Here is a 13,854-nt window from a genome sequence, read left to right as displayed (position 1 = left end):
TATTAAGTGTCATTTAACATACATTTTGGAGAACTAAGAGCCTAGCTTTTCTGTTTGTTTCACTTAAACTGAACGATGATTGAAACCAGAAATTCAAATGTCATGTCAAATATATTTGACCATTACACGCAGTCCTGGGATATAATAAACATTTTGTTATGTCCATAAAAATGTCCACTGATAAAAAGCAGAAAAGCTTTATTTTAAAAGCTTTTAGTAAAGAATCAATGTAAAAATCAATTATCAGGTGCACTCAGCATAATGACCTATTGAAAAAAAGATTAATAAAAAGAAAGAATAAAGGGAAACCAGGATTTTTGTAAAAAATGTAATACTGAAATGTTTTCCTCTTTCTTGGTTCTTGTGCTTACATATGAATATGGGTTCTTAAATGAGTTGTGTGTGAATGACAAGTTAATATCTTTAAAATCATAAAGCCCTGCTTGGCGTACACCTCAACTACTTAAAACTGATGTTCAGTGCCACAAGCCATGTACATCTCTGTCATTATCTGGTCCGTCTAAATCCACATCAAGTTGTTGTATTCTGATTAGAGATTTCTAAGAAGAGGAAGACAATCTTGTTCTTCATCTTTAGGTTTCATGTTCAACTAGCCAAAACAAGTGTCTTGTGAATTATCTCTGATGTACTTGAGGAATTGCCAGGAAATCTTGCAGTTGCTGTCCTGTCCATACTATTACTATTTTCATTACATATTGTATTTTCCAATCCTCTTAACAGTCATTTCAAATGACAAAGACATGCGTTTTCTAGATAGGAAAAAGTGTCACAATTGGCGTTGAATGTCTCTACAAAAACATTGACTAAGCTGAAATGGGGACAGACAAGATTGTTACTCTCTGCCTAACCAAATGTTCTCTGAAAAGCATGGCCTTAATATGAACAATTGATTCAAGCTTGAAAAAAACATCACAACATAGTTTTTGTTCTCTTTTGCTTTTACTTTGTTTCTAAGATGAATACTCAGAAACACTTAACGAGCCCAAGAGAAATGGCTGCCAGGACGCAATAACAAAACCCCATGATTCCTTTGGATGGTCTGAAGTGGTGACTGACTCTCCCCATCAGGAGGCTGCAGCCTCGGAAACTCTGGAGGACGAAGAGGTGGCGGAACGAAACCAAGAAGAAGAGGAAGAAGACCAAAGTCAAGACAGGATGAGTATAACTTGCAGTTCGTCGCCACGTAAAAGCCCATACGGAGACAGCTGGGAAGCCGATTGGGAGCCTCTGTCCCTGTCTCATTCTGCCAGGGTGAATGGTTCCAATGGCTCTATCAGCAGCCCCTCCAAAGCCACCACCGGAGAAAGATACCTATTGGGGAGAAACGACTACCTACACATGCGAGACCATGATCCTGACTCGGTCCTTAGTGGGTATAACATGGGCAGAGCAGGTCCCTTCCAGGCTGGGCCCCTGCGGCTCTACCGATCAACCCCCAGTGAGGAGGACAGTGAGGGGGAGCCAGAGGTGGAGAGGCCTCCTCGGCTGGAGGCCTGGGCCCTGGGCCTGCAGGAGATGGAGAGACCCCTGAGCCTGGAGATGGACAGAGGAGACAGAGACCGGGACAGAGACAGAGGAGACAGAGACCGGGACAGAGACAGAGGAGACAAAGACAGGGATAGAGACAGAGGAGACAGAGACTGGGACAGAGGGAGGGTGAACCTGAGCCTCCTGGAGCAGGCCATGGCATTGCAGTCAGAGCAGAGGCAGGTCCTCCACAATGCCTACAGGGAGATGGATAGGTTCCTACTGGAGCAGATGACCAATGAGAGGAGGCACCAACGGCTACTGGACGTGGACACCAGGGTGGGCTATCATGGATGCAAAGGTACAAATACTTCATTTCAATATATCTTATTTCTTTGTCAATTCAAGATTCTAGATGTTTTATTTTATAACAGCTTTTTATCAACGTAATGACAGTGAGGACCCTTTTAGTCCATCCTTTGTTTTTGTATGTGTACTATTAAGGCCACTTGAGAACAATAGAACTACATACAGTGGATATTGCACTTATTCTAATGAAGAGTAGTGGGCATAAAATAAGTATGCAGCAGACATGGTTATTCATGTTTATCTAGTATGAATTAGACCACTTGTGATTTCAATGATGAGGCGCTTCGAAACGTCAAAATAATAAAGAATCATATTCAGAGGGGGAAATCCTCTTAAGTACTAAACTCATTTTGGCAACAATTGAAGTAATAAAAAACCAGACTAAAATAAAAAAAAGAACAAAATCTTGTGATGGAATTGCTACTACCCAGAATATTGGATTTTGATAGGAATCAACTGGATATTTAACCATGACCATAAGTCTTAAATCCGCCCAAAGTACCCCTCATGTTTTCCACTGATTCTTCAAATGACTGCAGCCTAATGTGTAATCCCAAATGTAATATTTCGATGGATGGGCATTAAGAAGTCAATGCCCCGTGTTGAACTGGAAGCCTTAACTAAAAGGACAGATTAATATAGAAAGAAGCATTTTGCGAAAAGTGTCTGGCTCTTTGCATGATACTGTACTTTAATCTGTTTGTTTCTATGTACATACAGATTCATTCTAGCATTTCTCAGAATCTCACATTCATGCAAGCAACTCTTTACAAGTTTAATGAAATATCAAACTGAAGTTCATTAGAATTTTGCCAAAAGCTATTACCTTTGTTGCACTCTTTGCTTGTGTGGGTAATGAAGGTTACAAAGCATGTTAAGAATGATACTGCAACATTCTTGAAGGTGTCATAAGATTGTTATGAATGTATATGTGAATGTCTATGTATTAATCTAAGCGCTCATGTTATTTGCCTCCTCCCAGACTCTCCACGACCAGATAAGAAGGACATAAGGTGTCCTACCCCTGGTTGTGACGGCACTGGCCATGTCACTGGTCTGTACCCCCACCACAGGAGTCTGTCTGGCTGTCCCCACAAAGTCAGAGTCCCCCCAGAGAGTAAGTCACTCAGACATACACATACATGTATGTACATCAGGTATTCTTGAAAGTCAGGACAAAACCAATGTATCTTCACTTACATCTACATGTACACACAGGTCTAGGATCTTAATTCGATCACTATTTTGTTGCTGAGAACTTTCCTGCACAGCTGTAAATGGAGATGAGCTTCGTGATGTACATAAATTCACTGAAAATCCACACGGTTATATTAACAGAATTGTGCTTTCCCTGATCAAGCAACATTATGGACTAAATGTTAACATCATGTTGCTGCAGGATTATTTTTCTCTGACAATATAGGTGATATTAAGATCCTACATATGTATAGAATAGAAAGTGATGCTTTTTTTTACTGAAAATAAGTACTGATGTTTAAATAAAACCTTCAAAGTTATCAAGTGGCTCCAGAAACTGATTGAGGGGCATTCATTCTACATTTAAACAATCATGAAGTGAGACTTGTTGTCACCTACAGTTTTCTTGTAATTTCTGAATATTGTAAAGGTTTTTTATTGGCTGTGGTTTAGTCATTTCAATGTAACATAACAAGCATCCAACATTAAACAGTAATGTTACAAAAGGAACAGAAAAAGTAATTAACTTTTTTCAATATGAAAGCAATGTGCTCTTAGACCAGAAGCAATGTTTGCAAATCAAAGGGGTTGCTAATGCTGTATTCAAAAATAAATGGACAACTCCTGCAAACTAATTGGAAAATATGTACAGAAGAGAAAAGTTTCCAAGGACACAGAGTAGAACTCCAACTCTAGCTAGGTTTCCATCCAATTGGCCACAGATTTTCATGTGAATATTTAAACATCTGAATGAAATCATATGCGCTTTTCCCCACCAGAGATGTTTCCATCAAATTGTGGATAAAAGGCTGTGCTTGATGACGTAGTGCTTTTTGTTCTACTTTTATTGCCACTAAGGTATTTATATTATGCGACCAACACACAGTGCACTGACAATGGGAACAGCGTTAGTTAGATATGCTTGTGTCCATAATTGTATGACTTTTCTAAGGATCTGTGCTCTCGGTTTTTCTCTGATGTCAGTACAAAGAACATGTGAATTGAATTGATGTATCTATAAATGAACAAGCCTTCAGTTTGCCTTTAGTTTACCTTGATCACTCTGGATACATGATTGTTTTCCTGTATTCTAATTTTGTGCTCTGTTATTGTATTAACTCTTGATCCCCCCCATGAACTCGGTCACCACTGATGCAGTATATTCGTCACCTCTGACGCAGTATATTCGTCACCTCTGACGCAGTATATTCGTCACCGCTGACGCAGTATATTCGTCACCGCTGACGCAGTATATTCGTCACCGCTGACGCAGTATATTCGTCACCGCTGACGCAGTATATTCGTCACCACTGACGCAGTATATTCGTCACCACTGACACAGTATATTCGTCACCACTGATTGTATCGTAAATCTCTCCTTCTACTGAGCCTACTGTTTCACCTACTGTCCCTTTCCTGTCTGTTTGTCCCCAGTCCTGGCCATGCATGAAAACGTCCTCAAGTGTCCTACTCCCGGGTGCACAGGAAGGGGCCATGTAAACAGCAACCGTAGCACCCACCGGAGGTACATCCTGCAGGGACTAACCCATTAAACATGACATACTGTACATAGACAGGTTCAATGGGTTTGAAAACCTCCTCCTCCCCCCCCCCAGTCTCTCAGGCTGCCCCATTGCTGCTGCAGTGAAAGTCTCCAAACCTCAAGAGGAGAGCCCCAAATGCAGACAAGCACCTGAACGATTGTCCAGGTAAAATCACGAGGGGAGAGAGAATGTATAATATGTGTTATAGCTGTAATTTTGCAATATTGTCATTTTGACTGTTGACAATTATCGACGTGTATGTGCGCATACATTATGATGACAGTAAACCATTGAGACATTGAAAACTATACTATGAAACTAATTGATTGAAGTTCGGAGAGAGCATAGTCCCTTTGATACAAAACAAAGTGTGTCAATTGCAATATCATATAAAATCAGGAGGTATGTTGGTTAACATTTACAGTATCATATCCAGTTTATTTATTCAGTGTATTGTAAAAGGAATTACAATATATAGCCTATCAAAACTTCACAGACATGGTTTCTCACTATCACTTGTTCTTAAGCAATGGTTTAAGGTCCCATGAGATTCTCCCTATTAGGGACACAGAGCATCACAACTCTTTGTTCCCTGTAGTAAAATCACAGGCAGACTGCCAACCCATACAAAATTAATTAGTTGGGTAACATGCCTGTGTGTGCGTCTACAATACAGATCAGATCCCACATCCAGGAGGAGGACATTGATATTATTCAAACAACACTGTGTCCATTACTTCACAGCCACCTCGTATGGATATTATTCACACTATAATGTATATTACTTCCAGAATCATCACCACCTCTTCCACAGTCCATGCATAATGTGCATTAATGTGTCAATATCATATCCTATGCATTTTATTTGACACTGTAGCCACTTTCCTGCCCACTTGTGTGCATGTGTCAATTTCCTGGATCCTTACATGCGTTTTATTTGACACATACAGTAGCCACTTTCCTCATCAAATCCAACAACACCTCGTCTTCTTGGATTCTTCTCCAACCAGGCCTCTCGGCCCCCTCATGAAGAAGTTGGAGTTGAATCAGTACAACTACAGGTTCGCCCATCACCATCCTGTCGCCGCCGCCTTGCAAGCCAACCTCACCAAGGACATGGACAAGTACAGCAAGATCCGCTTTGATTACGCCAGCTTTGATGAACAGGTCTTCGGCAAACAACCTCTGATGGCACCCAACCAGGACCAAGAAATCTCTTCTTCACACTTCCCTGACTGTGAGTTTCGCACATTTGATTTGATTCAAAGGGGGGGCGGAGGGAGATTGGCTGTACCATAACAGCGTGTCAAGCCACATTAAAGGGATTTAATGTGCAAGCGTTGCTCATCTTCTGCCACAAATGTGCAGCTCAGTAGGACACTATGTAAATACATGATCAGACAACAACCAAACTAAGAGTTTGCAACACACTTACAAGGTTCCTGTAAACAAGACAATCATGCTTGTTTAATATATATATATATTATTTATCAACACAAACACTTTTCTATTCAAGCACAGACTGATCCCACTGCAACCACAGTGTAAAAATAAACGTGCTGATGACATGTACCATACTGTATGTTATAATGTAGGGGGTATAATCATGTGTTCCCAGACCTCTGTGAAAGTTTCTGTATCTGAGTTCTGTTATCCAACAGCTCTACAGTACACTGGCTTTCTGGGCGCCCCCGGCAACTGCCTGCCCACGCCAGGCCCTGTACGCCACAGCCCACCCAGCCATTACAAACCTGGAGGTGAGGGGCTCCAAGCCACCACTGCCACCACTGCCATCCTCAACCTCTCCACCCGCTACCGAAGCAACATGGAGTCCATCTCGGGTCGGCCCCTGGCGTCCTCCACAAAGGTAGTCAAATTAGACCAATTATTTCATGTGGTCATTTTAAAGCAACTCTGATTTGTTTATAAAAAGGGTGAAACATCAAAAGGACAGTTTTTGACAAACGTTTGTTGTCTCTGGTGGCGGCGAAACAAGAGATCCCCCTCCGTAAAGCATTAATGTACACAAAATAACATTTGTGTAATCACATCATAAGAAGAAAATACAACAAACCTTTCTCAATTACAGTAAGACTCTGTAGTTCCTGTAAAACATGTGATCATGCGTTTAATTTCTACTTTCATGGTAATAGACAAAGATAAAGATAAAAAAAAGAAGAACTGTATGAAAGTGTGTCTTGCATGCTGCAGATGGCGTAAGATATTTAGCTTAGTAATATATTATCCAGGATAAGCTGTGTCTCTATCAGATGGCCTATACAACCAGTTCAGTGGCTTAAACCAATCAGCTGGAACAACTCATTAGCTGAAATATTTTATTCTCACAAAATCAAAATCTCCCCGATTTTATTAAATGTGCACCAGTTTAGTTTACAATTTGACCCCTTTGTGCACATCCTATATAATCTCTAGTGGGAAAACCCCCAACTGCCCTGTCCACTACGCAGAAAACTACGATCCTCTCAACTGAACTGAAACATGGCCTTCCTATGCATTAAGTTTAACTGCATGACAATGACTGTCTCAAAAGCCAAACAAGGCCTCTCTGCAGTATGTAATTACTATCAGAATATTGATAGATTGATGATTCAAGGTTTCCAACACCTACACAGTACAGGACCCAGCTTGGTGAGCTGATAATGTGGCCTTGTACCAGGTACCAACCCACTGAATGAATAAAACAGTGTTAACAAGTTAATCATCTGTCCTCTTCTGCAGAGGACTTATGTAGCATACTCCGTATGGGGCCATGCAACTCCTATGTGTCTGTAGCTCTGTAGGCTACCAGTACGCAAAGGCAAGAAAAGCATCACAACTCAATGTGGAATGCTCACCTATCTCTCCTGTGATTGAGATGTTACCACACACGTCTACACACGTCACCATCACACACATCATTAAAATGGATAGCCACACATGCAATGTCCATGAAAATTATACCCATTCATTCATTTGAAAGGCTGTCTTTTGTAAAAAATTAAAATAAAAAATTGAATATAGGTATAATGGGACATATATGTTTGTAGGCCACATTTCAGCATTTAATGAGGTAAAACTTCTAATACTATAAAACCTAATAAGCCACAAGTGCACATAGCATTTGACGTAGCACAGAATGAGTAACACATCTGTCAATGAGAGAACTTATGCTACATTAAGCTTTTCATTTTTGTTTTAATGGTGATGACCTAAAACCAGCACCCACAGCTGCCATCTTGGTTTTGTGTCCTAGAAAACAGACCGATGGCACAGCTGTCACTGACAAACTATACACCAAGGAGCGATTATTATTTTGTTCAACAGAATTAATGCTGGCTTAACACCATACTTTACCCCGGTGTTAGATAATCACGACATGTCTTATTTTCATGTAAATGTATATTTGAGGGGCAATTTAAGTTATTTCTCACAGGAATTATACACGTTGTTATTTTTAGAAAGGTATCCCGTTAAAGTATTGTGTTAGGTTAAAAGGGCATATCATAGTGGTGTATTAATTTCAGTCTTCACTACTTCATACAGTAACTCTCATTTCTCATTCCAATACAGACTGACATCAGTCTCTCCTGTTTAGTGAACTGTTGAATATTTAATAAAAGTGACTCCATTGTAACCTTATGACTATAACTGAGTCTGACTTGTGAATTTATTCTCCTTTAGGACATGCCCATAGAAGTGGATGAGAACGGCACTCTGGACCTGAGTATGAAGAAGGGTCGGGAGGTGAAAGCCCCACCCCAGGTGCCTTTGGGAGACGCTACCCAGTCCCCTCCTGAGTCCACTCTGTCCAAGCAGGCCGGAAGTGTACACATCAGCCCTGCCTTCTACCAGGCCCTGTGCGAGAGAGACACCTGGGACACCCCTCTCAACTTCAGCAAAGCACAGCATCAAATAATGCACGACAGAGAGGTAAAAATAACTTTGCTGTTCCTCCTTTTAAATACACAAGAAATAATGTACAAGATACCTATGAAACAGAAGAAGAAAGCTTGTTTTGTTACATTTGTTGAACAAGAGAAAATATAGCTAATTGATAAACATATGAACATTAACATACCAACATATGGTCTATAAGGGTGATATGGGGATACAATATATAATGATAGATAATTGTGAACACAGTGTATGTTCCTAATAAATCTCTTGTTAAAGAGCATGTACTTCATAGCTGGTATTCCTGGTTGTTCTTGACATTTGTCCTGTAAATAATTCACTGACGACAACATCTGGTGCTGAACACAGAATCTTTGAGAAAGTAAATCCAAATGTTTTACATTACATATCCGTATAAACACTGTCCGTGTGGATTATCTGACTTTAAATGGATGTATGGTTTACTGTTGGTATCCTTAAGTGTAATCACTCAGACTTACCCCCCCAACTCCTAGGCTTGTGTTTTAAGAGTTTTTTTAAGTGGGGTGTTTTCATTGATAATTCACTTTTAGATCATGTTCAAGACTTAAGACTGACACAAGAAGTCAGGTGATTAAGGAGATTTTTAAGGACACTATTATTATTATTTTTAAGGACATTATTATTAAGACTGCATCAGGAATGGCCTATTCAGGCATCAGGCACCCTATTCCCTATGTAATGCACTACTTTTAACCAGGGCTCTGTTAAAAAATAGTTCACTATATAGTGAGAAGGGTCCATTTCAAACGTACCGATGTCTCTCAGCAGGAAGATTTTGACGACGCTTCTCTGGAGGACCAGAGCTACTCTGGAGACACAAGCATGTTCAGCCCCAAGACCGATATGCTCTTAAGAGACTCTAAAAAAGAGCTGATGAGGTATATCATGTTTAATGTTGGGTCTGCTCATTCTGGAGGTCCAGTGAGGGGAGAAATTGACATCTTGCTGCTTCTTTGCTCAGTCATCTGTGTATCATGTGCATTTCCCTCTAAAAAGGTCAGCTGACAGATGGTCAGTATTAATAACAAAAGTGTAATTCCCAACCAGACCTGTTTAAATAGGGCATTATAATTGGGGTGAATGAATACATGCTCAGTGAAATGCGCTGGGCACAATCTATCCTGTTATTAGCTCTTATATTGTTACCTATTATATATTACATGTTGTTGTGACTGGTATGTCTGCAGGTTCATGTGAAGAATGTATCTCGTTAAAAGTGAGTTTTCACATGTCCGTATGTCCTCAAAATGAGCTTACCACTCTTGACTTGGTAGTTAGACTGCATGTTCAATGGAGTTATTATCCACTCTATGGTAAGGTATGATTGAGTAGTTTACAGAAAACAATTAGATCTGCCAAGGGATTTACGAACAACTTCTGCCACACCAAATAAACATTGAAAATAAACATCGAAATTACTAAATTTCCTGCTGTACTAACTTCCGCTTCCACTATTGCAATTCAACGCATGTTAAAAAGGTTAATACACTGTATCAGAAGTCCATGTATTGTAGAGTATGGTCTAACTAAGTGTTGTGTTCTCCGCAGCTGTCCTACCCCTGGCTGTGACGGTAGTGGCCATGTTACAGGAAATTATGCATCACATCGAAGGTAATTAGACACTCTTAACACCAGCTAGTAAATACTGTACGGCCTGGTTCAGAGGAACTATGTCGACTGTTTCATATTGATCAGTATTATATGCTGCTGAAAATGAAAGGGAAAAGTTACTTTTTTTACATTCAAATAGCATTGTAATAACTCTCTGGTGTGGATCCTCTGTCTGTAGTGTATCTGGGTGTCCCCTGGCTGACAAGACTCTCAAATCACTGATGGCAGCTAACTCTCAGGAACTAAAGTACGTGTTGTCCTGTCAGTCATCATCTTACCACTATTTATAGACATATCATTCACCTGTTTGGGTTCACTGATTCAACTTTGTGCTGTTTTATTGGTTTACATTATACATTCCACCTGGTCTCATGCCGTTTTAGTCATACATTGAATATATTGAATATGGACTTTTCTCCAATTCATGTGATCAGGCTGCATACATTTACATTATGTAATGTACTGGGTATCTACTGACCTCATCCGTTTATTTTTTTTAAATTCATGCATTTAAATATGATATCATTGTCCCAGACAACGTGGCACTGAGTTTCGCCTGTTCTGTCGGTCTCTCCGCCTGCAGGTGCCCAACACCTAGTTGTGATGGATCTGGACACGTGACAGGGAATTATTCTTCACACAGAAGGTAGTCTAGACTGGATCACACAAATTACTGAGTAGATGAATAGGGATGTGTTTCAATCTCATTGTCTAGGTATTTATTTTTTATTAGTTTATACATTTTAGACAATTAATAAACTGCGATATAACCGATTGATTCTTGTTGTTGCTTAATGTAGTTTCCAATGACAGGCTATGTGAGAACATCATCTTATCACTGATGAAAGAGTTTGCTTTATTTTAGCCCTAAAGTAGTGTTCATTATTGTTAAACCATATTGTCTCTAAACATTTGTAGTTTGTCAGGATGTCCACGTGCCAGAAAGGGAGGCTTGAAGCTTACACCAAACAGAGATGAAAAAGACGACCAAGAAATAAAGTAAGATATTTTTCTTCTCATTATGATTTCTGTTTCATAACTATTCTAGTGCTGGCATGCATGCCTATGTGAATGAAAGTACTTGTATCATGTTGTAAAGAGGTCATTATACCAGAAAGACAAAAAGGAAATAGTTTTCCTGTTCATAATTTACTAAAGCTATCTTTCAAGGATTAACAACGTATTAAATACATGTTTCAAACATTGTCATTTTTTTCATTGTCTTAATAGAACATCTGGCTTATCATGCTCTTGTGTGCATTGTGTTCTTGTATTGTTTATTTAAGGTCCCCCATACTACGGGATGTGATCAAAGCTTAATTGTTCTAGATGCAGTTGTCTCTGTAAAAAGCAGTGTGTAAAGTACTTAAGTAAAAATACTTAAAGTACTACTTAAGTAATTTTTGGGGGTATCTGTACTCTTACTTGTATCTTACTTGTACATCTGGACAGATTTACCCTTTTGAGATACTAATGCAGGGCCAAAATGTTAGGAGTTAGACTGGAATATATCTCATGCACAAGAGGGGGTGGGTGAGAACCTACATGTAGTGCATCTGTAAGGTTATTAGATTATTGTAAATTGTAGGCCATATGGCATGATTCCATTGTCCCGATGCCTTACACTCTTAGAAAAAAGGGTTCCAAAAGGGTTCTTCAGCTGTCCCCAAAGGATAAACCTTTGTGGTTCCAGATGGAATTTTGGGATCCATGTTGAACCATCTGTGGAATGGGTTTTACATGGAACTCAAAAGGGTTCTTCCTGGAACCAAAGGGGTTCTTCTTGGAACCAAAGGGGTTCTTCCTGGAACCAAAAAGGGTTCTTCAAAGGGTTCTCCTATGGGGACAGCTGAAGAACCCTTTTAGGTTCTAGATAGCATTTTTCCCCCCTAAGAGTCTACATATACCTGTAGTGTATGGATGAATGTAAGTAATGTGGTTGGGGTTGTTTTGTCCTCTAAGTGCTACTGGTACTCTACTGAACAACAGAGTGCAACAATCTTTGTTACAGTAGCACTCTGTTTTGTTTGTACACTAGTTCTATGTACCATCGCAGCCTGCCTTTCACCTTTACCAATAAGGGAAGGGGTCGGAACCCTCAGGGGATACATGACAATTATGTGTAATTCATGTCACTCCATTACTGACCTGGAGAAAACAGCTGGGAAATGTAATTACCCTTACAACTCTTAATAATATTCAACAAGACTTGTGCTTATGTTTTGTTTATGTAGGCTATATCAATCTGAATGTGTTAATTATTCCAAAGTTTTTGTGGATTAGCAACTTGGTTGATACGATTATTTGAGCCTGTTGTCAGTTTTGTTGACTACATTTTTAATCAGCATTTTACTGGATTAATCAACATAATGGTTTGACAACTCTTCCTGTCTAGATATAGTGAGGGATGTTTATGAACTGTGAAAATAATTTGTTTGAGTATATATGCATTTATTATGTGTGGTTTAAGAGGTTAAGTAAAGTCGTCTCACCTCAGTTGACAGCATTTTGATCTACTTACGTTTCCATTGTACCGGAACTGTGAACAGCGATATATTGACATATCTCAGATCATACAGTATTTACTGTCATATTAAATGGTTTGAACTGCAAAACTATTCTGAGGAAAAAACAGCTTACTGGTGACAATCTTTCTCCTCTGCCTCATCTGAATGAGAATAGGCATCTCTCACAGGGGCACTCTGAACATTGTCAACAGTCTGTGTTACAACATGAGTCCCTCCACTACAGTAGCAGTACAAGGGGAGGACACCAGGTAGTAATAAACCTGACTCCTGGGGTGTATTCAGTGATGTTAAACGTTCTGAATGTTTCTGATAGAAATAGAATGAATAGACCTGATATAAGCATATCTGTTCTATACGACACATTACAAAACGTTCAGATATAAATGTATCACCCTCCTTAACGAACCCCTTGTTTGTCTCCCTGCTAGGTGTCCAGTGACGGGTTGTGATGGCCAGGGCCACACATCAGGGAAGTACACATCTCACCGCAGTGCAGGGAGCTGCCCCCTTGCTGCCAAGAGGCATAAAGAGTCATCCATCAATGGCCTCCCCTTCCCCTGGAATAAGGCCTGCAAACAGGAACTGCCCCACTGTCCCCTGCCCGGTTGCAATGGCCTTGGACACGCCAATAACGTGTTTGTCACCCATAGAAGGTTGGTCTGCATTCACTCCATTCATTGTGTCCCATACAATACTAATGAAACAAGTTTGTTTGTAAGTGTAAGTTTCTTTCTGATTACTTTTCATTTTCTTTGTAAATAGTTTGTCTGGATGCCCTCTTAATGCTCAGAGTATTAAGAAGAAGATGACAGGAGAGGAGATGATGACTATTAAACTTCAAGCCAGCAGTGGTAAGCCATTATAATATGATTTACAAACATGTTCTGTTTGTGCTGGTGGACTGTACATGTATGCTTTGGCAGGATAATGTATGTTATGGAAATGTTCATCTCAGTACCATCAAAGTATGTTTAGTCCCCCTGCTAGTTGATTCACTGAAGCAGCAGGTTTAGCTTGATTTTCATGCGAGTATTTTCTAATTTCAGTCGACAATAACGATGACGTGCAACACATGGATCATGAAATCAAGGAACTGAACGAATCCAACCTGAAAATAGAAGCTGACATGATGCAACTGCAGACCCAAGTAACTATCCACAACTGTGATATGATGTTTTTTA

The 13,854-nt window shown here is 39.8% G+C and overlaps 1 protein-coding gene across 7 annotated transcripts in view; it reads left to right on the top strand.

The window, feature by feature from the left end:
- The window catches only part of LOC106569122 (suppression of tumorigenicity 18 protein), a 62,768-nt gene that overhangs the window by 44,703 nt on the left and 4,211 nt on the right, over window positions 1-13,854 (top strand). For 4 of the 7 annotated variants that reach the window (XM_045694196.2, XM_014140116.3, XM_014140108.3 and 1 more), the window contains 15 exons: window positions 977-1,849; window positions 2,840-2,974; window positions 4,489-4,579; window positions 4,671-4,763; window positions 5,549-5,835; window positions 6,260-6,465; window positions 8,280-8,528; window positions 9,300-9,412; window positions 10,083-10,145; window positions 10,324-10,392; window positions 10,729-10,791; window positions 11,064-11,144; window positions 13,102-13,326; window positions 13,436-13,524; window positions 13,720-13,820. In XM_045694196.2, the coding sequence (XP_045550152.1) occupies window positions 977-1,849; window positions 2,840-2,974; window positions 4,489-4,579; window positions 4,671-4,763; window positions 5,549-5,835; window positions 6,260-6,465; window positions 8,280-8,528; window positions 9,300-9,412; window positions 10,083-10,145; window positions 10,324-10,392; window positions 10,729-10,791; window positions 11,064-11,144; window positions 13,102-13,326; window positions 13,436-13,524; window positions 13,720-13,820 (2,738 nt within the window). The remainder of the gene's footprint in view (window positions 1-976; window positions 1,850-2,839; window positions 2,975-4,488; window positions 4,580-4,670; window positions 4,764-5,548; window positions 5,836-6,259; window positions 6,466-8,279; window positions 8,529-9,299; window positions 9,413-10,082; window positions 10,146-10,323; window positions 10,393-10,728; window positions 10,792-11,063; window positions 11,145-13,101; window positions 13,327-13,435; window positions 13,525-13,719; window positions 13,821-13,854) is intronic. The other 3 variants (XM_045694199.2, XM_014140117.3, XM_014140118.3) reach the window with 2 other exon arrangements.

This window comes from Salmo salar, chromosome 14, assembly GCF_965601325.2.
Source record: "Salmo salar chromosome 14, fSalSal1, whole genome shotgun sequence".
In the NCBI taxonomy this organism is placed as follows: domain Eukaryota; kingdom Metazoa; phylum Chordata; class Actinopteri; order Salmoniformes; family Salmonidae; genus Salmo; species Salmo salar.
The sequence above is the reverse complement of the archived record's forward strand: the minus strand, read 5'-3'. Positions and strand labels throughout refer to the sequence as shown.